Genomic DNA, 25,410 nt, shown 5'->3' on the forward strand with positions numbered 1-25,410 from the left:
TACCCTTTGATCAATTTAAGTATCATGAAAATTATATCTTTCTTGTAAATTTGAAAGAAATTTTTATAAATCATTCTGGGTACAATGTTTTTTAATTTGTGTCTTGGCCATTTTTCCAGTGTTTTCTTATTGCTATTTTTCTGCATACATCTGCTTCATTTTGAATTAATTTTGTTGTCTTTGTTTCTAGAATAATTTTTTATTTTATCTAGTTTTTAAAAATGAGCAGAGATGTATTAACTGTTCTCTCAAAAATATATAATGGGGTAAAGATAGTCTATTCAATAAATGTTGTTGAGAGTATTGAGCAGATATGTGGAAAAAAGAAAAGAAAAGAAAGAAACTAGATCACTGCCTTATACCATAGACAAGAATAAACTCAAAATGGATGTTAAAACCTAAATGTTAGACTCAAAGCCATAAAAATCCTACAAGAAAACATAGGCAGTAAATCTTGGACAATTTTTGTAGCAATATTTTTTTCTGATATGTCTCCCCAGACAGGGGAAACAAAAGAAAAAATAAACAAATGGGACTACATCAAACTAAAAAGTTTTTGCACAGCAAAGGAAACCATCAACAAAATGCAAAGACAACCCACTGAAAGGGAGAACATATTTGCCAATGATACATCTGATAAGGGGTTAATATCCAAAATTTATAAAGAACTTATACAACTCAACACCCAAAAAAAACAACAAAAAAACCCCCCAAAAAAACCCAACAACACCCTAAATTAAAAATGGTCCAATTAAGAAATGGGCAAAGGCCCTGGCCAGTTTGCTAAGTGGTTAGAGCGTCAGTCTGTGGACCAATGAGTCGTGGATTCGTTTCTGGTCAAGGGTATGTACCTCAGTTGCAGTTCATCCCTGGTCCTGGTTGGGTAGTGCAGGAAGCAAACAGTTGATGTGGCTCTATCAGGTCGATGTTTCTCTCTGTCTTTCTCTTTCTCTCCCTCGCTCCCACTCTATCTGGTGATAAATAGAAGAATACCCTTGGGTAAGGAATAAAAGAAATAAAAATGGATAAAAAACCTGAATAGACATTTCTCTAAAAAGAACATACAGATGGCCAACAGGCACATGAGATGATTCTCAATATCACTCATCATCAGAGAAATGCACATTAAAACCACAATGAAATATCACCTCACACCTGTCAGAATGGCTATTATAAATCAACAAACAACAATTGTTGATGAGGATGTGGAGAAAAGAGAACCCTTGTCCACTGTGGATGGAATGAAGATCGGAGCAGCACTGTGGAAAGCAGTATTGAGTTACCTCAAAAAATTTAAAATGGAACTGCTTTATGACTGCAATTCCATTTCTGGGTGTATATTCGAAGTAAACTAAAACATTAATTCGAAAGAATATATGCATCCATATGTTCCTTGCAGCATCATTTACAATTGCTAAGATTTGGAGGCAGCCTCATTGTCCATCAGGAGATGAGTGGATAAAAAGGCAGTGGTACATTTACACAATGGAATACTATTTGGCCACACACACACACAAAAGACCAGGAAATCTTACCCTTTGCAGAGAGCATGGATGGATCTGGAGAGCAAAATGCTAAGTGAAATAATCCGATTAGAGTACGACAAGTACCATATGTTTTCACTCATAGTTGGAATATAATGAACAAAATCAACTAACAAGCAAAATAGTGACATACTCATAGTTAGAGAGCAGGCTGACAGCTGTGTGTGTGTGTGTGTGTGTGTGTGTGTGTGTGTGTAGGAATTGAATAAAAAAGAGAAAAAGACTCATGGACACGGACAACAGCGTGGTGACTGGGGGGAAGGAAAAACTAGGGGGGATAAAATAAGAAAAGGAAAAATGAGCACCGATGGATTAACTATTCTTTGTATTATCTTGATTAGATTACTTTTCTTGATTAGACTTGCCAGAGGTGTTTTATTTGCTTCTGTCTTGGCCACTCATTAGTAAATTGACAGTTTGGTCCTTTTTTCTCCTGGACGTTTCGAGACAGTCGTCTGCTTTCATTCAGCTTGCTGTCTAGTTATGCAAACAGCTTAAAAACTAAAACATCAAAAAACCCTGATAATTAAAAAAAAAATCTTCGGGGGATGATTTTAAATCCTCGGTGAGTTTTAACATATTTTAAAATTATTTTTATTTTTTGGTTCTTTATTTGTTTAACTTCTAATGTACTTTCAGTCGTTTATCTTTGCCGCGAGAGCTTCATTTTAGGGAATTAGCCAATCGCACCTGCGCACTTATTTGGATTTGGTCTAATTTTATCAAACTAAACTTCTGTTTTTGGGGACGTCTACTTTTATTTCTTTTTCACTCGTGTGGTTGTGATTTTTATTATCTGTCAGACTGCTAATAAGACTTAACGACCCGACTCCATTTGAAAACTCCTTGGAACCCTGGGGTTTATCTTGCCTTCCAGTTCCCTCTCTCGCGAGATTTGAAACCGGAAGTGAATTAGATCGCAGGAGTCTCAACGAGGCGGCGGTGGTGTTAATGTTGGCGGGAGCCGAGCCATCAGTCAGTTCTTGGCTCTCCGTACTGGGCTTGCTCTGCTCTGGAGGGTTGCAGGCAGCACTCCCCGCCTCGGACCGGCAGGATGCGGGTGGCTGTAGCCGGCTGCTGCCACGGCGAGCTGGACAAGATCTACGAGACGCTGGCGCTGGCGGAGCGGCGCGGCCCGGGGCCGATAGACCTGCTGCTGTGCTGCGGCGATTTCCAGGCGGTGCGCAACGAGGCGGACCTGCGCTGCATGGCTGTGCCGCCCAAGTACCGCCACATGCAGACCTTCTACAGGTGAGGTGCACGGCGCAGCCCTCGGACCCGGCGCTGCGAGGTGTGAGCAGCCAGCAGTGGAAAGAGAACCTGGACTGTGTTCGAATCCCTCATCCTTAGTTCCTGTCTTGGCTTCGCGGTGTGTCTCTAGGAACTGGCATTTAGTAAATGTCACTTTTCTGCTCTCCATTCGTGTATCTTATCTCTTTCGGAAGGGGTCGCATTCTGAGGGCAAAACTTGAAGGAAGAAGTTGATAGGTTAATCTCCTTGTACTTGATAGGACTCTGGACTGGTTCATTTAATGATCCTGGAGTTTTAATATTTTTTCTTTATTGATTTTAGAGAGGAAGGAAGAGGGAGAGGGAGGGAGAGATAAAGACATCTATGAGAGGGAACATCAATTGGCCGCTTCCTGCAGGCCCCCCACTGGGGATCTGGCCCACAACCGGGGCATGTGCCCTGACCGGGATCAAACCGGTGACCTCTGGGTGCATGAATCGATGTTCAGCCACCGAGCCACACCGCCTGGCGATCCTGGAGTTTTTTTGTTTTTTGTTTTTTTTTAAATCCTCACCTTTTCCATTTATCTTTAGGCAGAGTAGGAGAAAGGGAAACAGACAGAAACATCCACACTGGTTGCCTCCCAGTGACAGACCAGGGCCAACCCTGGCCGACCAGGGTCGGGGAGGAACTGCAACGGAGGTCCGTGCCCTTTGGCCGGAATTGTACCTGGGTCTCATTGGTCCACAGGCCCACGCTCTAACTGCTGAGCAAAACCCGCCAGGGCGATCCTGGAGTCTGCTCTGTGCTAGTCCCGTTTCTAGAAGCTAAGATTATAGCCTGAACTGATGAGTTCTTGACCTCACTAGTTTGAAACAAGGTGGCAACCCTTCATTCTTGGACAAGGATAGACAACTTCAAGTCTTTATTTTATTTTTCAATTACAGTTTACATTAAATATTATTTTATATTAGTTTTAGGTGTACAGCATGGTGGTTAGACAATCATATCGTTTACAAAGTGATCCCCTTATATGGACAATTTGTTTAGAAAGAGCTTTTTAACTTTTCATGATGAGCTCAGATTTTTCCTTAAGACCTTATTTTGCTTTCCTGCTATGTCTGATTGCATAGGCACACCTAATTTCTTTTCTCTGTGCCTCATTTCTGCTATGCCAACACACAAATTTACTCTTATGTTCTAGGTATTACTCTGGAGAGAAAAAGGCCCCAGTTCTCACAATCTTCATTGGGGGAAACCATGAAGCCTCAAATCATTTGCAAGAGTTACCCTATGGTGGCTGGGTGGCACCAAACATTTATTATTTAGGTATGTGTTTGTAAGTTCTTGATTTGATGGGATGGAAGAGCCTTTTAAGATTTGTGTACCAGTTGGGCAGCATCTTCAGATATAAGGTGTTTTGAGAATGTCTCTTAATTTGAATAGGTAATCATGAAAATATGTCCATGTTTCATCTAGTGTTTTAAGCAACAGTTAATAAAACTGCAAAGAACTTACACATTATTTGCAATTTCTTTATTTTTTCCCACTCTTTTTATTAAATGGAGAAAAAAGTAAACTTTTTGTAATGGAAGTTGTTAAACATACACAAAAGTAGAGAATATAGTAGGTTTTAGGTTTAGAGATTATAGAGAATAGAGAATATAGGTTTTTCCCACTTTTCAAAAGTAGAGCGTTTCTGTGAAAACTTTTATAAGGGGAAGTGGTGTAAAGCAAATAAACAATTACCATTAATTTAAAAATCAATGCCCTGGTGACATTAAAAAATTGTTTTTAGTTATTGATTTTAGAGAGAGAGGGAGGGAAGTAGGGAGAGAGAGAGAAACATTGAACCATCGATTTGTTCCACTTATTTCTGCATTCATTGGTTGATTCTTATGTGTACCATGATGGGGATAGAATCTGCAACTGTGACTTACGGGGCCAATGCTCTGGAGTATTTTAAAGCAAATCCCAGCCCTGAGATTATTTCACCTATAAACACTCAGTACATGTTTTCTTGTTTTATTTATTTTTTTCATTATTGATTTTAAAGAGAGATAGAAACATCAAATGTGGGGAGAATATCGATTGGCTGCCTCCTGTATGCCCCCATTGGGGATCTGGCCCACAACCTGAGAGTGTGCCCTGATTGGGAATCCAATTGGTGTCCTTTTGTTGCGTGGGTTGACACTCAACCACTGAGCCACACCAGCCGGGCCATGTGTTTTAAGGGATACGGATTTTTAAAAATACCACAACTAGCCCTGGCCATTTTGCTCAGCAGTTAGAGCATCGGCTCGCCAACTGAAGGGTCTCAGGTTTGATTCCCAGTCAAGGGCACTTACCTGGGTTGTAGTTTCAATCCCCGGTTGTGCAGGAGCAACCAATTGATGTGTCTCTCTCACATTGATATTTCTCGCTTGCTCTCCCTCCCTCGCTCTCTCCCTTCCACTCTATCTAAAAATTAATGGAAAAATGTCCTCGGTTGAGGACTAACAAAAACAAAACAAAAAAATAAAATAAAAAATAAAAATACCACAACTACAGTATCATTATTATACCTAACTAAAGTTAACAGTAAATTCTTATTTTTTGTTGCCCAGTTCTTGTTTAGATTTGCCTGATTGTCACAAAGATGTCTGTTTTACAGTTGCTTTGTTCAAATAGGATCCAAACAAGGTCCACACGTTTCATTTGATTGTCATGATTTTGCAGTCTTTTAGTCTATAACTGTCCCCTTTTCTCTCTCTCCTCCCCACCCTCATGCCATTTATTTGTTGAAAAAAATGGGAAATTTTCTTGTAGAATTTCCTGCATTCTGGATTTAGCTATTGGTATTCACTGAGTTGATTAACATGTTCCTTTTTCCTCTGCATTGCCTATAATCTGCATTTAGATTTACAGACCTGATTAGATTTGGGTTCAGTTTTAGTCTCTTTAAATGCTACAGTCCTTTTATCTCTTTGCTGAAATGTTTATAGGTGTTTCTGAAAACTATAGAAATTTAATTTCTCTACTTTATTACTGGTTGATCAGTTTTTGACAACTGCAACATTATGAAAAGGTGAAATTGTCTGGAGATGATCAATCAGAAATGAAATATAGAAACTATAGGTTCTTTATACCTTATGTATGTTGACTTTCAGATATATAACATATAAATCCATCATAGGATACCCCACCCTCATATTCCATTAGGTACCAAGTTATGTTTGTTTTCCTCTTAGTGCATCATCTCTCTCTCTTTTTTTTTCTTTCTGCTTAGTCTTTTGCCTGATCTGCTTATAGGCCTCTCTTCCCTAGTCTACCTTATATATTGTTGGCATGTTACTATGTTAAAAAGTAACCTCAGCATGATACTTTATTTTCAGATAACTTTAGGATTGCATGCAATTCTAGGTCTCTAAACTGTTCATTCATTTGGTAAAAAGATTGCTTTTGCCTATAGTAATCTTATTTAACTGTAATTTCTCAGGTTTGGCAGGTGTAGTAAAATACCGAGGTGTAAGGATTGGTGGAATCTCTGGCATCTTCAAGTCTCATGACTATCGAAAAGGTATTGTTCTGAATTGTTCTTAAACTTTAAAACTTTCATGCCCCAGAGTAACTTAAGCATAATATATAGTTTGACTTTTTCATTGGATTTCTTCTATGAACTAATTCTTTATATTATAAAATATTTTATGCATATGAAAATATAGAGGACTCTATGATGTATTATCTGTGTATCCATCATCAAGTTTTATCAAGTCTTAGTATTCTTACCATTTTTAGTTTTGATTATTAAGAAATAAAATAGTAGAGATACAGTTGAAATTTATTATTGTCAGTCCTCAGTCTCATTCCTATCCTTTTACCACCACCCCCAATCAGGCATTCACTATTTTGAATTTGATGTTTATCATTCATTTGATTATTTTATATCATTACCATATATGTAACAGCTTTAAACAGTGTATTATATAGCATGTTTTAAACATCATATAAATGTATCATTTTACATGTATCTTTTTGCAACTTGCTTCTTTGTTTAATATGTTCTTGAAATCCACATTGATACGTGTAACTCTAATGTATTTATTTTAATTTGTGAATAGTATTTTGTTGCATAAGTACAGTTGATCCTTGAACAATGCAGGGATTAGAGGTACTGAACCCTGCATGGTAAAAAATCCACGTATAAATTTGAACCCCCCAAAACTTAAGTTGTCCCTTGATATTCATGAGGGATTGGTTCCAGGCTACCCCATCACCACCACTGATGTGGATACCAAAATCCATGGATGTTCAAGTCCCCTATGTAAAATGGTATCTATCAATGCATACAGTTAACCCTCCACATCTGCATACTCCCAACTGCATATCAAAAACAGTACAGGTATTATTTGGACAAAAAAAATATCTGTGAGTGGACCTGTGTTGTTTAAGCCTGCGTTGTTCAAAGGTCAGCTGTATACTGCACTATACTTATTCATCCTATAATATCTGAATGAATTATACCATGATTTTAAAATTAAAGGAATAGCTTGGATTCACATTTGATTTCAAAGTTTCTTGAATTAAGTTGGGCAGCTAAAACATATCCTCAATGCAACTGTTAAGTCATAAGTTTGTTCTCTGTGCCCTGCTCTCTATGATTATAAACTGTTGGCATGGGTATACAAAAATAAGCTGTCTCCTACATGGCAGGTGTGTGTGCAAAATCTGTGGAAATTATAAAGTACTCTAACCGAGGAGTTCTACTTCCAGGAATGTATCTATAGGTATATTTCACATGTGTAAAATGGTGTATGCAAATTTATTCGGTTTTGTTTGTAATAGCAAAAGGTAGGAACTAGTTAAATATATCATGATATAACTATACAGTTTAATGCTATAAAGCCATTAAAAAAAAGGGTGGGGGGGAGAAGTAGTTCTAAGTGTAACTAACATGAAAAAAACTCCAAATTAAGTGAAGTGAAAAAACAAGGCACAGAACATGTGTAAAGTATACTGCCATTTGTGTGAGAAAAGGGTGGATAAGAAACAGATGATGTAGTATATGCATAGATGATATCCCTTGAATGAAATGCTAAAACCTGATTGACACTAGCTGCCTCTAGGTAGTGTTACTGATGGCTGGTGACAGGAATAGGAGGATCCCTCCCATTGTTTTGGCAGTTTTATTGAGGTAAAATTATATACCATTGTAAGTATACAATTCACTGGTTTTAGTAAATTTATGGAGTTATGCATCCATAGTTTACCATCATCCAGTTTTAGATCATTTCTGTCACCTCTAAAAGTTTTGTGCCTATTTGCAGTTAATCCCTGCTCCCACCTAGCCCTAGGCATCCATTGGTCTACTCTCTAGGAGGAACACTTTTTACTCTGTACATTTCTGAAGGTATTTTTTAAACTATGTAAATAAACAATGTACTTCAAAATTAAATATAATTTAATTTAAAAAATGACAGTCCCCTGAATTTAGATTTATAGTTTGTGATCACTTACTAGTCGAACATATCAGCATTTAAAGAGTGATATTTTTTATAAATTTTTAAGAGCCAAAAGCTTTGAAAACAGACATTAGTTTTAGGAAAGTATGTGTATCTGTTTATATTTGCAGTATTTAAAGGTGTTGAATACAGCTGTTTCTCTCCTTCAATTTAAGGTCATTTTGAGTGCCCTCCTTATAATTCAGCTACAATAAGGAGTATATATCATGTGAGAAATGTTGAAGTGTATAAATTAAAACAGGTATGTAAAAAGTACATTATGGCAAGCTTGAAAAAATGTTAAAGTAATTCTCTACCAAAATGTATTTTGATCATTTTGGTATATTACTTCTAAGAATAGCATAATTCAGTATGTTTAAAATTTCAATTTGAGTTATTTTTAGGAGATTCCCAGATGAACATTAAAAAATTCTTATGGTAATAAATTTATTTTGGTGAGTAAAAAAAATCACATTAAATCCATGATTTCAGATATTACTACATTAAGGCTAAAATATATATATATATTGGACTAAAGTGATACTTTAAAGAAAATATTAAAAATTATTTTTTTAATCCTCACCTGAGGACATTTTTCCATTTATTGTTCAGATAGAGTGGGAGGGAGAGAGAGGAAGAGAGAGAGAAACATCAATGTGAAAGGGACACATCGAGTGGCTGCCATCCACACAACCAACCAGGGCCAGGGACAAACCGCAACCGAGGTACGTGCTTTTAGTGGGAACCGAACCCAGGTCTCTGGACCGCAGGCCGACGCTCCAACCGCTGAGCCAAACCGGCCAGGGCAATATTAAAATATTTTAAATAATGGTATTAAGTAGAAAATAAATAATAGTATAGATGACAGAAGATATGGGAACATTGTGAAAGTGGTGTTAAAACACACTGGCTTAATTGGAGAACAGGTGAAGCTAGGTTTTTGTTTGAGAACTCATTCAGTGCCTGACACCAGGCTAAGCAGTTTTCACACATGATATTTTATATCATTACCACTCAGATTCTGTCACATTAAGAATGAGAGGCCAAGGCTCAGATGGAAAAGCAACTTGCCTAAGATTTCCCAATAGTTAAGTGGTAGAGCCTATCTGAGTGAACTCAGGCCCTTCCCACCCTACCACATAGCCTCTATGGGAGCATAAGGGTGCTTGCAGGCACTTTTATTTTTTAATATATTTTATTGATTTTTGTAGAGAGAGAGGAAGGGAGAAAGAGAAATAGAAACATCGATGTGAGAGAGAAATATCAATTGGCTGCCTCCTGCACAACCCCCACTGGGGATCGAGCCCGAAACCTGGGCATGTGCTCTGACCAGGAATTGAACCAGGACCTCTCAGTCCATGGGACGTCACGAAGTCCACTGAGCCACACCACACCTGCTTGCAGGCATTTTTAAATGTCCTATTCGCAACAGTTTCTTACTTTGACTGCCTTTTCCTTTCACCATTCTAAATTTTACCAGTCCTTGCCCTGGCTGGTTTGGCTCAGTGGTTGGAGCATCGGCCTGTGGACCAGAGAAGAGAGTCCCAGGTTCGGTGTCTGCTAGGGGCACGTACCAAAAAAAAAAAATCCTACCAGTCCTTGAAGATTCAGCTTAGATATCACTTCACAGCCAGGGTTTAGTTTCAAGTCATCACGCTTCACTGAATTTATTTTTTAAGTTCCCATCCCAAACAAAATGATATGTTATACTGATTTACTGAGAGAGAGAGACAGAGACAGAGAGAAACATCGATTGTTGCCTCCTATATGTGCCCCGACTGAGGATGGAACCTGCAACTCAGGTATGTGCCCTGACTGGGAATCAAACCGGCAAACTTTCGGTGCATGGGACGACGTGTTCTAACCAACTGAGCCACACCGGCCAGGGCTTTACTGAATTTTTATTGCATTATTCAGTGGCTAGTCATATCTTTCTTATATTTTATATTGTCTTGAATACTTAAGTTACTTAAATTTAGTTTTCCAAGTATTTGTTTCAGATTACTTGGAGGTACTGGGATGAGTAAATACCTCTAATATGATTTATGTAGTAAACAGAGTTTTGGTATATACTATGTGAGTCCATTAGGAAAAAAAAGTGGACTTGCTCTGGCCAGTTTGGCTCAGTGGTGGGAGTGTTGGCCTGTGGACCAGAGTTGCGGGTTTGATCCTGATCAAGGGCATGTACTTCAGTTGCGGTTCGTCCCCATCCTGTTTGGGGTCATGCAGGAGGCAACCAATCAATGTGTCTCTCTCATGTCGATGTCTCTCTCCCCACCCCCACTCTATCTGAAAAAAAAAAAAAGTAGACTGTATCTGTAGGTTTACTGTATCATTTACACTAGATGTCTTATGAAATCTGGTGTTCCTGGATCTTAAAACAGTAGTTTCTTTACCCAAAAGGGAAAAGAACATGGTTATTGCATATTTTAGAAACAAAATGCCGAAGACCATAGCTGATTGGCAGTCTAATCAAAGTGTGTCTCTTTCGATCTGTCTTGTTGGAAAATAAGAATGATTTGTGAGGCGGAGAGAAAACTGTTTCTTTTTGCCCATGTGAGTGAGTAGGTTACTGTTTCTGTGACTTCCTTACATGAAGATCCTTAGAATGAACTACATAAAAATCCAGAGATCTAAGTGGGTAAATGGTTGTGTGATGGTGGAGAGAAGGAAGGGGATTGCTTGTGGTTTACCTGTTTTTAAGAGTTTTCTTTTTCTGTTAAAGCTGAAGCAGCCTATGGATATATTCTTATCTCATGATTGGCCAAGAAGTATATACCATTATGGAAATAAGAAGCAACTTCTTAAGACTAAATCTTTTTTCCGACAAGAAGTGGAAAACAACACCTTAGGAAGTCCTGCTGCCTCAGAGCTTCTAGAGCACTTAAAACCTACTTACTGGTTTTCTGCACACCTTCATGTGAAGTTTGCAGCCTTGATGCAGCATCAGGTAGAAAACACAATGTCTATTTTTTTATTTAATAAACTTATTGAACATCTGTGGCCTACACGCTGTTGACACAGTTGTAAAGAGAAAGAGGTGGAAGATAACTTTCCTCTTGTGAGTAACTCAGTGTCCACTGTGGGGAAGAGACAAGTGAACAATGATAAAGTAGTGTGATATGTTTGTGACAAAAGTCCTAGGGTACTGTGGGAGCACCTAGGCCAGACTAATGTGAGATGGGGATGAAGACAGAGAGATGAAGCGAGAGAAGCTTTTCCGAAGGAATTGATAGTGCCAGGAAGAAGTAGATTATGAGGGTGATCTAGGAAGAGGGGCCAGTGTGTACAAAGGCTAGAGGTCTGAGAACATGCTGCCATTGGGGAACTGTAGCTAGTTCCCATGGTGGAGGCATTGACACTGGAACAAGATCGTAAGTGCCTTCTGGGCCTTGCTCTGGAGTTTGGGTTTTAATCAGAGGTAATAGGGAAAATTGGGGAGTGATGACATCAGATTTTCATTTTCGAAAGATGAGTTTGGCAGCAGTTTTGCAGATGAATTGGAGTGATATAAAATAGGAGGCAGAGGAGGCTGTTTAAGCAAAAGATGAGATTGTAACCTAAGGTAAAGAGGGAACACAGAATGAAGCAGGGTCTAGAGAGATTTTGAAAGAGTCATCAGGATTTGGTATGGATGGAGGAGAGAATCTAGGATGAATCTAAGTTTTCCTTGGGTACTGCTTGATGGAAGGTAGAGAATAAATACATACTTATAATTAGGCTCTTATGGAAATATGTGGTTCTTTCTTTCACCTCCAATTCTGACTAAACTCTGACTTTCCCATAAAGTATTTTAAAGGGAAAACATTGAGGAAATGTTGGGTTAACAAAGTTAGAGATTTCTTCTCAGAGGCTTCTATAGAATTTCTGTGTTTAATGTACTAATGAATGGGTATTGCCTTACTCCAAGAGTGGGATGTGGTCTACAGTGCTTCCTAAGCTTACTTGACCAAATGCTTTTCTTTGGTAGAGGTCCCCTTAATTATGTTCCTCAAACACGATTTGGAAGGTTCTGTCTCGACATTCCTGTTGGCCTTTTCTGTTGTGGGCTTATTCTCCCCAGTTTCACTGGGAAAAAGAGGCCAGGTTACTCCTTTCATTTTCTGAAGTCCAAAGTCATGTGTTTTCTATCAGTCACCTTTCCACATCTGTGTTTTCTCTTCTGTCTCTTAAGACTCCTGACATGCTTGAATTTTTATTGTGTATCTGATTTGCTACTTTTCCCACTGTGTCTTCTGTTATCGACCAGGGACTTTTATTTGCATTAACAACATATTTGATCCCTTTATCTTGGCTCCTCAACCTCTTCTGACTTTGCCAGTGTTCTCTTTTAGCCCCTTCACCTGCACCAAAGATCACCTTTCTTCAGAACTGCCCTGCAGTCCAGATATGCTTGTAATCTCTGTGCCTTCCACCTCTCTTAGTCCCTCATCAGCACTGAATTTTGATACCTGGTCCTCAGCAGGACATCCCGTAGCTTGTTTCCTTGTGTTTTTTTCCTCCATGTGCCTTACTGTTTCAGTGAGTCACGTTTTTACTGCTTCCGGTATGACCTTCATGTTTGTGACCCTTTCCATGTCTCTTTCTGACAATTCACTTTTCAAAATATAGCTTTATTGGTGTATAATTTACATAAAATTCACTCAAGTGTATAATTCAGTGATGTTTTGTGTGCAAACATCGCATAATATAGTTTGAGACTATTTCCTTTGTGTCTGTTTGCTGTCAGTCCTTGTCCAATCCTCAGCCCCAGGCAGCCACTGATCTGCTTTGTGTCTCTATGGGTTTGCCTTTTCTGAACCTTTCATATAAATGTAATCATAAATATATAGTCTTTGGCATCTGGTTTCTTTTATTTGCTTGTGTTTAAGGTTCATTTATGTTGTAGCATATATCAGTATTTCTCATTTATTTTTATTGTTGAAGAGTATTTCATTCTATAGATATAGCACATCTACCTTTAATGTTGTATCTAAGAAATCATTGCCTAACTCAAGGTAGCGATGATTTTCTTCTGTGATTTCTTCTAAAAACTGTGTACTTTTAACTCTGCCTATTTACTTTTAAACTCTTCTGTTATCTTTAATCCTTTTGTTATATGCTTTGATATATGTGTGTTAAATGCTTTGATTCATCGTTATCACCATCATTAGTTTCTTCTTCGACTTGTGTAAGGAAATTGAAGTCCAGAGAGTTTAAGTTCCTATTGTTGCACAAGTGAGTATAGAACTAACTAGCTTTGGCCCTGGCCTGTTTGGCTCAGCGGTTAGAGCATCGGCCTGCGGTCCGGAGGGACCCGGGTTCGGTTCCCGCTAGGGGCACGTACCTCGGTTGCAGTTTGTCCCCGGCCCTGGTTGGTTGTGCGGGTGGTGACCACTCGATGTGTCCCTTTCACGTCGATGTTTCTCTCTCTCTCTCCTCCTCTCTCTCCCTCCCGCTCTATCTGAACAAAAAATGGAAAAATGTCCTCGGGTGAGGATGATTAAAAAAAAAAAAAAAAAGAACTAACTAGCTTTGGAAAAGTAACAGTTGTTCCTTTGACACACAACTTTGTGTAACAAAGGTTATTTTCATCCTCTTCAATATATGAATTATCTGTGATGTTTTAACATTCTTTCTTAAATCATGGTTTGTATTGTTTAGGCCAAGGATGAAGGACAGACTGCCAAAGCAACCAAATTTCTAGCCTTGGACAAATGCTTACCACGTAGAGACTTTCTTCAGGTAAGAAGAAAATGAAATAACTTTGCAATATAGTGTTACTCTTCCAATGATTAAGAAAATGTTTCTTTTTCTGTCTCCTTCCCTCTCCCTCCCTCCCTCCTTCCACTCTTTCTAAAAAGTCAATGGAAAAAATATCTTTGGGTGAGGAATAACAACAACAAAAAAAGAAAACATTTTAATTTTTGTTTCCTAAATTATTAAGTTGTGCTCTTTGTTATTTATATAGTCTGAGAATTCTTTGGGAACATTTATATTACATTAGTATTTTTAGGCTACTAAATTAAAATCCTTTTAATGTTTATTATTATATTGAAATCCTTAGAACATTAAAAATAGATATATTTGTTAAATTACCAATTTCTTCCTATAGGTAATAGAAGTAGATCATGACCCCAGTGCTCCTGATTCCTTAGAGTATGATATTGAATGGCTCACTATTCTCAGGGCTACAGACAATCTTATTAATGTGACTGGGCGCCTATGGAATATGCCTGAAAATAATGGCCTGCATACAAGGTAAGCCTGACTTTGTTTAGGACATGCTCACTCCATGCGTGCAAGGTTTTTGTGCCCCCTCCCCACCCCCTGTTTTTTTACTCTGTACATAGCTTTTATTATTTACATAATACATTATAGCATCAATGCCGGATAGCATGATCGTGTGCAATACATAAATATGAACTATCTGTACACATCTGCAAATCTAAGAGCTAAGGTACATAAAATTGAAAGCAAATTTGAATGCTTTAATAAAAGTGAAAACTAGGACTGAACACTGCAATAAATCAGAAGTAGTGCCTCATGTACATACTTAACTATTTACAGATGAAAACAGGCATTATCACAACACTAACTATACTTATTTATATATAAAACACACAAGTTTCATACATCACAGAAAACCTTCCATTATAACACAGAAGTGATATTACCAGACAAGCATCAGTGAAGTATACTGCCTCTTTTACTTATTATTGTACAATGCTGTAAATAGTGCAGCCCATGCAACACACCAAGAACACTAGAGTCCTACACTCAAATACAATTAATACGATAAAGCAACCCTCTGCAAGTGGTGCTGGATACCACTAAGAAGTCTACTGCAACCATGTTATAATTAAGAAAGCAACTGTTATATGAGTGTAAGAATAATTCAGGGTTTACAAGAAAATGGATTTGTGAGCACCAACCCAAATAAGTGTATGTGATTAAGTGTTTCAAAACTATAATATGGTAGAGATTTGGTTCACACATTAAAATACTTTATACTTGCCCGGCTGGTGTGTCGCAGTGGTTAAGCATTGACTCATGCACCAAGAGGTTGCTGGTTCGATTCCTGGTCAGGGCGCATGCCCAGGTTGTGGGCCAGATCCCCAGTGGGGGCATGCAGGAGGCGACCAATCGATATTCTCTCTCATCGATGTTTCTTTCTCTCTCTCTCCCCCCCCCTTCTCTCTCTCTAAAAATCAATAAAGAAAAAAAATTTTTTAAATAAAATAATAAAATACTTTATATTTGCTTTAGGGTGTAAGGACAGCTTTTTCTATGAATTGTTTTTATTTCAAAATGGTCCTTTGCTAAATTAATGATAATTTTACTAAATGGAATTTAGATACATGGTTTAATTTTTATTCTTGCACCTGAAGTTAGATTTCATCATTTATTATCTGGGGCCGATAAAATATAAAGACCATTGTTTTGGACTTTTATAGGTGGGATTATAGTGCAACAGAAGAAGCTATGAATGAAGTATTGGAAACATTGAATCATGACCTCAAAGTTCCATTTAACTTTAGTGTGACTGCCGCTTGTTATGACCCAAGCAAGCCACATACACAAATGCAGTTGGTTCATAGGATCAATCCTCAGACTACTGAATTTTGTGCCAAACTTGGCATCACAGACATTAATGTCAGTCTTCAGAAGGCCAAGGAAGAACATCACTTGTGTGGTGAATATGAAGAGCAGGATGAAGTGGGCAGTAATGACTCCGGAGAAGATCCTAGTGACTATAACACAGACACATCAGCCCTGTCCTCTGTTAATCCAGATGAAATCATGTTAGATGAAGAAGAGGAAGAGGAAGATAGTTTTGTAAGTGCACATAGTGACGTGAATACAACATCTGCAGAACCTTCTTCTGATCAGGCTTCTGACTTTTCTGCAAGCTTCTCTGATGTCAGGATCTTGCCAGGTTCCATGTTTGTTTCTTCTGATGATACATTGGGTTCCCCAGTTGGCAGAGAGGGGAAACCTGATGAGACTGTGGAGTCTGGAGATGGGAAGGACTTAACTGAAGTACCACTGAAGAGGTTGAGTGATGAGCATGAACCTGTACAAAGAAAGAAAATTAAGAGGAGGAATCAAGCCATTTATGCTGCAGTGGATGATGATGAAGCAGCATAAGACAGTTTACTTGTCTTAGTGTATATGTAGATACGTGATTTTTAAGACTATATTTTTAGAGTTGGGTTTTTGACTCAAGACTTAACTTTGTAATAATGAAGTTATGTGGAGAATTGACTTTCCCTTTAGACCTTTGTATGTTTCATATACAAACATATTAAAATTTCATCTGTTTGCTTGATATTGAGTACCCACCCCCCTTTTGAAGACAGATATTACTCACTTTAATTATTTTCAGCACAAGCTTATCAAACACCTACTTTGTGCTAGGCACTGTTCTATAAGATGGCAATTTAAAGATGAATAAGGCAGGGATTTTTTGCCTTTCAGGAGTTACTACCATTGTGAGTATTTTGATAAATAAAATATAGCATATTTCTATTTTGCTTTACAAAATTAAGTCATTATTTATATATAATTATGTACAGTTTCCTTCCATTTATTATAAATATTTTCCCTGGTGAGCTCTTAATGTCTTTCAAATATAATTGAAATTGAAGATGGTAAATAATATGTCAGGAAATTAATTACTTTAAATACCAAACATTGTAAACATAAAATTTTACACTGAATTGCTGAGATTAATATAATTCTTTTGTCTTTTGCATATTACATTTTAGCCTGAGCTTTAGTTTTAATGTGACTGTAGTAACTGTCTATAGGTCACAATATATAGGCCATTTTGGGCATAGTTCAGCTTAGTGTTAATTATTAGCAGGGATTGAATTGCACAAATGCTGCCTGTCATGCTGCATAACGGGTTGCTAGTATTAAAAGTATGTTCAAGAGCCATGTGGAAACACTACACGTCTGTCCTGTTTCTGGTTCAACTGCCCAGCCCCCTGAGGAGACTGTTGCCCTGCACTTTGGATCAGGGGCCATGGAATCCAAAGACTGTTCCAGGGACTCATGATCACACAGCAGTGCAAGTCCAGGAGCCGATCCAGGATGGAGTCACAGATGGCTTCCATCTTGTCAGCATTTGGTGTGAAATAGATCTAGGACTTTGGGATTTATATCTTTATTGCCTTCCATTTTTTGTTCACTTTCCTTTTTGAATTGAATGTTTAATTTGTTATCATAGGGAGCTCTCATTGTCTCCACCAGCTACTGATGGTTATGGGCTTCTTGTGATGTCATGAGAAAAGGAATTTTCCGAGACTCACACAGGAGGATGAAATACGGTAGAAAACTTTATTTCTGTGGAATCAAACCCTTGAGTTTCCAAGGTCCCATTTCCCTTCATTCTACCAAGGAAGAGGTGCCATTTTGCCTTTAGCAGAGCTCGGGTTAAAGCTTTTCCCAGAGTTTCTGTTCCATGTCTGCACAGTCTAATCCAGCATCAGGCTAGCTTAGTTTGTGTTCCCCATGGCATTTTATTAGTCCACTGTGTGTGGGATCTGCAGGGCCACATGTCAATGAAGGGAACACTGGTGAAATCGAGAACCACAAGAGAGTGAGAATTCCTTTGTCTGGGATTATGAATTCCCAAATTTTCATGGCCTTCAAACGGCCCTGCCCCCTCTAGTCAATGATCTCTGTTCCCAGGTCTGACTGACAGGCATCTTCCTTAACATCTCCTTGACTCACTGCACATGGGTCTATCTTCCTTTGTTGGACCCCTCCCCCAGTGATTTGTGGGGAATACACTGGTGGTTCCCTGGAAAGTGTAAATTTGCCGTTTCTTGGTGAAGCTGTCCAAATGATATGCCTATAATGTCTGGCCTTCCCTTTGCTCCCTTTTAATTACTAATAACCAGCTAATTACAACAGTATCAAATTCATTTAAATCAATTCTCTTTATTACATAAAGTTTTTAAAAGCTAGATTTCCACATCATTGATTTAATTGAATCCCATAAAGTCAGAAATTTAGTGTTTTTCCCCCAGAAATTCTTAATGCAGATAAGAAGACAACATTTTAAAGATACTAATTGTTCCCAAGTTCATATATAAATTTAACATGATCCAAATCAAAATATCAAAGCATGTGTGTTTTTTTAAGTTTCCTTTTTTGTTTTGTTTGTTTTCTGGAGTTTGATCAGTTGATATCAAAGTTCATGTACAGAAATAAGGTTTAAATAGGAAGAGGGCAAAGACAGCTAACTCAATGTGAAGAGATGCTCAAATTCATTTGTTATCAGAGACATGCAAATTAAAGCAACAGTGAGCTACCTCACAGGAACATTGTAGTCCTGCTGACAATCTGATTGGTCACCAGCCCAGAACTGGTATGATGGACACATGAATAGAATGGCTGTGGTGGCAAGAGAGAGGCCATGCACTGGTCCAACAACAGACTCCCACTTCCCAAGACTGATCTAGCTCATCTGCCTCTGAATGTCTAACTTGTCTGCAACAGAGTTCAATACTGAGTCCTGGATATGGCCCTAGTTCTTAAGGACACCGAGTTGGTTGACTACATGAGGCCTCTTCCAATAGATTATCTTCACAGGAATGAATAATCTGGGTATGAATTTACCTTTTCTGTCTGCAAAGCCTCAGCCACCGCACTGTCTGGGTTCTTCAGTGTTGGAAGTTCTAACCCCAAGTAGAGTAGTTACTTGCCAGGTAAGACCACAGGGGACTCACTGAATTACAACCTACTACAGGCCATGTTGGACACCTTGTGCCCAGGGACCAGCAAATAATAGACCATGATGAGCAGGAGGAGATCAGGCTGCTTTTTTGGAATAGCAGCCTGGAGGAATATATAGAGAGCCTAGCAGATCCACGTTGGGGTCTCTGGTACTCCTTGTCCCCTTATAACTATGAACAGACCTGTGCAGCAACCCAAACTGAGGAAGAGTACGCCTATCAAGGGTGCAGGCACTGTGGGGAGGTGAGCTGTGTAAACAACCAGCTAAGCTACAGACACCTTTGTGGTGGCTTCTGAGGGTGACAGGGATTCGGAGTGGATATGGGAGGAGGGCGTGGGGATGAGTTGCAGCCCTGAGATCAACTGCAGTGACAGGGGCTCTAGCTCCTCCCTCGAGCCTCCTTTATTAGTTTCCCCTCAGAAGGACCTGTGGGAAGTGTGGAAACATGGATCCCCAAAGTTGAGTGGAGAAGTGGATCTGTGTAGATCAAGGGGTGCAGTGTGGCAGCCATGAGAAGGTGCCTCACGGACCTCTGACTGGAGGGAGCATAACTGACCAAAGGCCCAGCGCTGCACCATGAGATCCATCACTGAGTGGGGCACAGGCTCCTCCCACAGGCTCCTCCCAGCCTGGCTGTGAGCAGCAAGAATACGGAGGTAGTCCCACTCCGGAGGTAGACCCACTCCGGAGAGACAGGACCCCTCTAGGCTGACTTTGTTTTGAGGACTCCCTGGTGGTTTGCTGAACCTTCCTTAGACAAGGACAGCCCCAGGCAAGGCAGCCCACAACACTTCCACCCAAGCTCCCCTCAGACTTGCTCTGTGATTTGACAGCTGCCCAGCCTCACACTGCTCCCTTCCTACTTTCTCACACAAGCATTTCCCCTAATCAAATCCTTGCACAGTGAATCTCTTCCAGGAGTCTGCTTCCGGGAGGACCCAAATGAGCATGGCTGGTACATGATGGGTGAGGAGAGAGGAGTCCAGCACAACTGCTAGTTTCTGACTGGGAACAGGTGCATGTGGTTGCCAGGCACTGAGAGGAGGGAGGGCAGGTCCTGCTGGAAGAGAAAAGGCATGACTAGAGGGCCGATTGAAGGACAGGTAGAAGGGCAAAGGGATGGGAGGACAGGTCTCGGGCAAGGAGGCCAGCTCCGCTGTCACAGATTCCTGTAACAGATGAAGTTGCCTTTCCCCCCTGGAGGCCTGGACTCAATTCTCCAAATCTTAAGAGCAGCCCCAGTCTCATCCATGGCTCAAAACAGAGTCTCATGAAAACACATGAAGGAGGTTAAAGAGAAGAAGCGTCCTGCAGGGCTTCTCTCTTAGCTGGGGCCGCAGACTGACGCTTACTCAACAGGCATGTACTGCTCACAGTTCTGGAACTAGAAAGCGAAGGTCAAGGTGAGGATTGGAGTCCTGGAGACGACCCTCTTGCTGGTTTGTAGACAGCTGCCTTCCTACTGTGCCCCACCTGGCCTTCTCTTGGTGAAGCTCATGGGGAGAGAGAGGGAGAGAGAGAGAGAGATATCTCCATCTTCCTCTTCTTATAAGAATTCCCCTTCCAGAACTCGTCTACACCTAATGACCCCTGAAAGGCCGCACCTCTGAACACCGTTACCTTGGGGGTTGGCTCTCATCATGTGAGTTTGGGTGGCTGGGGGTGGGGCGCCGACATTCAGCCCATAGCAGTTTCTGTCCACACGCTGGGAGGTGCTCGTTCTCACAGCACTCCGTCCTCACCAAGCCCCTGCCCGGAGCACACTTGGCACAGGTGGCTCTGAGATGTTCCCAGTTCCGTACAGAACGAAGAAACTAAACGCTGACTCAGAACTGCGAGGGAAGCTCGTTCACACACCCTCCGCTCTCAGGCTGGAGTCCGGTGGTCTGCAGGCTTCTCGCAGACTCTGTTCTTCACCCGAAAAGGTGGTGTCTGGGGCACAACTGCTTCATGAGAACAACATTCTCTTATCTCCCTGCCTTATCCCCCATTCCTTCCTTTACCTGCAAGGCAAGTCAATTTAAAAGGGGGAAAAATGACACTTCTTAGCACAGTAATTCCCAGAACAATTCCCAGAAAATGCATTCTTGATAGTTATGCAAGGTTTTGTCAACTGAAGCATGTTTGACTGGTAAGGCTGAGTGGAGAACAAAAGAATTATTGCCAGAAATGCAAGGCCAGACCATTTTCTTAGACATTTAAGATTGTTTACAATATTGTCATGGGACCAGTGGATTTTTATGCAGGCATGAATGCACTGATTTTCAGTTAAACATAAATTCCGGATTTATTATTGATAACATCATTTGTCAATGTCCTTCTGTTATTCCCACATGGGTTACCCAGTGTTCATCTATGGATTTTCTCTCTCTGTGAGTGAACTGCGTCTGTTCATTCATTAAACCCAGGTTCCAGTTCTCTTTCCATCTCTGAACAGTTATGAAAGGAATTGGTGATGGTGTCTTAGTTTTTTTTAGATTTTTAATAAATTTATTGATTTTAGAGAGAGAAAGAGAGAAACAAATATTTGTTGTCTCACTTATTTATGCATCCATTAGTTGATTCTCGTCTGTGCCCTGACCAGGGATCAAACCTGCAACCTTGGCATATCAGGAGGACGCTCTAACCATCCGAGGTATCCGGCCAGGACAGGAATAGGCAATGTTGATAAGATATCACTGGTGTATTGGTATTGTGCTGTTAATAGTCAAATGCTTTATAAGTTTATCAGTTCCATTTACTTAACAAATATGTTAAAAACCGGAACTGTGTTTCCAAGGGCTCCAAAGTAAATAGGACACGTGTTGTTGGATTAAATATTTCCTTATAAATCAAAGTTCAAAGAAGCTACAGAATTAAGAGGTGCGCTTTTCATGTGTAATTCAGTTCAACAAACGTTTAGTGTTAAAAAGTCCTTTAACTTTTCCTGCTTGCTACAGGGAGTCCTTTATAGCAGAGGGAGTGTGGCCCACACATGGACGTTTTCCCAGTGGAGATTATCAGAGGTTATCTATGGGGCTAAGAGTGAAGGAAATCTCTGTTCTGGTTCCGGGTGTACCCCCTGTACCGCCTTTTCTTCAGCCTAGCTCAGCTAACGTCAGAACGGTACTGTAAAATAAAGAGAATACTGGGATAATCTCGAATTAAAGACAAAAGGAACACTGAAGGCAGAAGTTTTTCCCCCTCCTCCTCAGGCAGTAGCACCCAGGCTCCATAGTCCACTGCACTGACCAGGTCTGCTTCTGTTTCAATGGGGGAAGCGGGAACCCTCCCACGGGAGGCAAACCCTTCAGAAGAGGAGACGACGTGGGATGCACGAGCGGCTCTCACCAGCCACCCCAGAACCCCACTGCTCGAAGGTAAACAACTCTGCCCGAACCTACGCAGACATCGCTCCTCAGGGTGGTTGGCTGTTTGGAGCAAGCCTGCCATTGTGTGGCGAAGACATCTGGAGGCATTTTGAACAGAGTTATTGTCATGGAGGGTAAAGAGCAGGGCATTCCTTGGGCAGAGAATGTGTAGGAGCTGTGCATCAATAGCACCAGGGTAAAGGGATTGAGGTGAAGCAAACTATGGCCCTGGGTCCGCAAAGCCCATCCTGGGAGCCTCCCAGGGTCTCTGTGGTCCGATTTAGGAACTGCTGCGGGGGCACCTGACGGCACAGACAGAGTCAGTGTGGTCCAGGCCAGACAGGGCAGAAAGGGGGCCGAAGGGAGCGAAGGCAGTTCTGTTCACATATCACAGAGGGAAGGCTGAAGGAGGGATCTGGGGGCCCTGGGTGGATCCTGGCAGAGTGGCTCAGATGACAGGGTGTCTTCAGAAAGACTCAGGCAGGACATGAGGCTGTGATCCTAACCTGGCCCTGGGTACTAATGACCGACTGCTGGCTCCTGTGCACATCTCATCAGCTCTCACCAGGGCTGAGGATTCCTTCCTACAGGTCCCCAGGAAATAGGTTTCACTCATCTGAAAACTACAACAGCAACAACTTAATGTTCATCATCAGGGAGTCAAATAGCATCTCCAGTAATATTGTTCTATTTTCTCCTCTTTTCCTTGGTAAACAGTGAGAGTTGCTTCTTTGGTTACAGAGCCCTTCCAGCCTCACAGTGAACCTGAGTTCAGTTATTTTCCACACCGTACAAAGGAGCTGAGGCTCTGAGCTGTTCAGGGACTTGGCCTGGTGCCCTATCTTGTGGCGACTGGAGGTATGATTTCAAGCTTCATGCTCTTTCCATCATACCTTCTACTTGGTCTTGGTCGAACGGGTCCCACTTTTTGTGCTTAAGGTTTCACAGCATCGCTGACACTCACTTTCACCCTTGTGATAAAGACCACCAGCTACTTCCGTGATTTCTGTCTTGACCACTTGTTCAATAGTTTGGCCATTGTGCAGACTGTTGGAAGGCTCTGGATACGTGACCCACCAGAAACACGGCCAGTAGGCATGTATCACTCCGCAAATGGTGTCCTCCGGTTATCCCAGAGCAGGGACCAGGAGCTTTGCTGTCCCTTTGCCTCTGGAAGGAGAAAACAACCCATCCATCCAATGTCATGGTACTTACGAAAGTTGCCAAGGTATCCTGAACCTAAAATTGATGAGGTTTAAAGTAAAAATTCAGCTCAAAAAGGAAAGGGTGTGATTTTAGCCCAAAACAGCTCTTCCTGGGGATCTATGGGCACACAGAAAACAAGTAGCCATCACTGAATGGATGGCTTTACTTTCCTTGATGTAGGACCTCTATGTCAGGATCCAAAGTCTGCCCAGGAGGGGACTTCCCTGTTCACACAGAGCATCCAGGGGGAACTGTGGACACCTGTTCATGGCCGAGAAGGCTCTGAATTGAAGGTAGGTGACTCCCTGAGTAAAGCTGGTTTCCAGGAGGATTACTATATGCTCACATCGGGAGCCCTGGGGAGCAGACCACAGGAGAAAGACACTGTGGAGATGTGGGGTGGCCATATCCGTGGAGGGCGAGGAACCTACCCTTGTGATACCTCGAGGAAGTTGTACCTCACATTGGGTACCTCAGTGCAAGGGGTCCTTCTGGAATTGGAGAATCAATTCTAATTGTAAATTATTAGAACCTTGCATACTGGTGTTGTTCTTTGCTTATTTGTGGTGATGGTTTACTTTAGCTCAAACCTTGTCTTTGCAAAGTTTGGACGAAATGATGGGGTTCTTTGGTGATGAAACTTTCCCTAGTCTCTGCCATAATTTTGATTGACACAAGACTGCCCAGGGTACTGTCTTTTGGCTCCAGAGTCACGTATAGTTTTTTCCGGGTGAAGTCGTCACCCTGTAACCCCCCTGATTGGTCTACAAATAGGCAGGATTCAGTGTGGGGGTCACCTAAAAAACTGTGTGAAACCCTTATTGTCCTCAAGTCTCTGTGTTTGGGGGAACTTAGTAAAGGGAGGAGCTTCCTGAGGACTTGTGTTTAGTGTTAGTCTTCTACCAATGATTTACTTCCTCCAGTTCCTGAGTTGGAGGATAAGGTGGTGATTTATCAAAAAGTGTAGCAGGAAAAACTTGTCATTGCTAAGACCTCAGACAGTGGCTAACTCAAGTTTCAGGCTGGAAGGTAAGCTCTGATGCACAGGTTTTATATCTTCTATAAGAGAGAGTCATAGCGAATGAAAAAAGTAGACCATTGCAAAGTGAGCTACCTGCTCTGCTGGAGTTGGCTAGAGTTTGAGCTCAAGTCGTGGAGAGGGAGGTTCTGTGGGGACAGACCCAGGTTAGAGGCCAGGCTCTGCTAGCTGTGGTGTAGGCAAGTTATTAACTCTAGCCTTCAGTTTGCTCCATGGTTAATTTTCTTCTTAATTCTCTTTGTTTCTTAGTAAATTATCTTAGATCTTTTGGGTAGTAAATCATATTTTTTACAACTAGTGATGTTTTGCCTCTTCCTTTCTAGAATTCATAGTAGAAATTCTTTTCTCTTCTTTCATTGCCTTAGTTAACTTAGCAGAATGATGTTGTTTGGTACCAGTGATAACAGACATACCCGTATCATATTCCTAGTTTTAATGGGGGTGTTTTAAATGATTCATGTTAAGTATGATAGTTGCTCTATGTTCTGCTAGACATCGTTTGTCAGCTTAAAGTTTCCTTGGGCTTTACAAAAACTGTGAGTGGATGTCTAATCTTATCCTGGTCTTGGCATCTATTCACCAAAATGATCATACAGCTTTACTCCCTTAATCTGTAAGACAATGCATGTGACTAATGGTTTTCCTGTTAATGCATTAATTATTTTCCTATTTTGAATTACCCTTATATTTCTCAGATAGCCCTAGTTAATCCATCTTTCTCCTTAATATTGCAGGACTTGACTTGATCATAATGCATTTGGGATTTAAAAATATCTAAGTTTAGAAGCAATATCCTTGTATTGTTTTCTTGTGTACTATCTTTATTTGTTT

General features: G+C 40.6%; 1 protein-coding gene across 2 annotated transcripts; it reads left to right on the top strand.

The window, feature by feature from the left end:
- Positions 1-2,476: 2,476 nt before the first annotated feature.
- DBR1 (debranching RNA lariats 1) lies at positions 2,477-20,606 on the top strand. 2 transcript variants are annotated; one of them, XM_036266735.1, is made up of 9 exons: positions 2,477-2,795; positions 3,980-4,104; positions 6,254-6,334; positions 8,432-8,517; positions 10,981-11,205; positions 13,899-13,979; positions 14,350-14,495; positions 15,692-16,073; positions 20,552-20,606. In XM_036266735.1, exons 1-9 carry the CDS (start codon positions 2,599-2,601, stop codon positions 20,576-20,578), a joined length of 1,350 nt encoding a protein of 449 aa, XP_036122628.1. In that variant the 5' UTR covers positions 2,477-2,598; the 3' UTR covers positions 20,579-20,606. The 2 variants fall into 2 exon arrangements, with proteins under 2 accessions (XP_036122628.1, XP_036122627.1); XM_036266734.1 differs by lacking the exon at positions 20,552-20,606 and having other exon boundaries at positions 15,692-16,416.
- Positions 20,607-25,410: the final 4,804 nt, after the last annotated feature.

Source organism: Molossus molossus, unplaced genomic scaffold, assembly GCF_014108415.1.
Source record: "Molossus molossus isolate mMolMol1 unplaced genomic scaffold, mMolMol1.p scaffold_m16_p_18, whole genome shotgun sequence".
NCBI classification, from domain to species: Eukaryota; Metazoa; Chordata; class Mammalia; order Chiroptera; family Molossidae; genus Molossus; species Molossus molossus.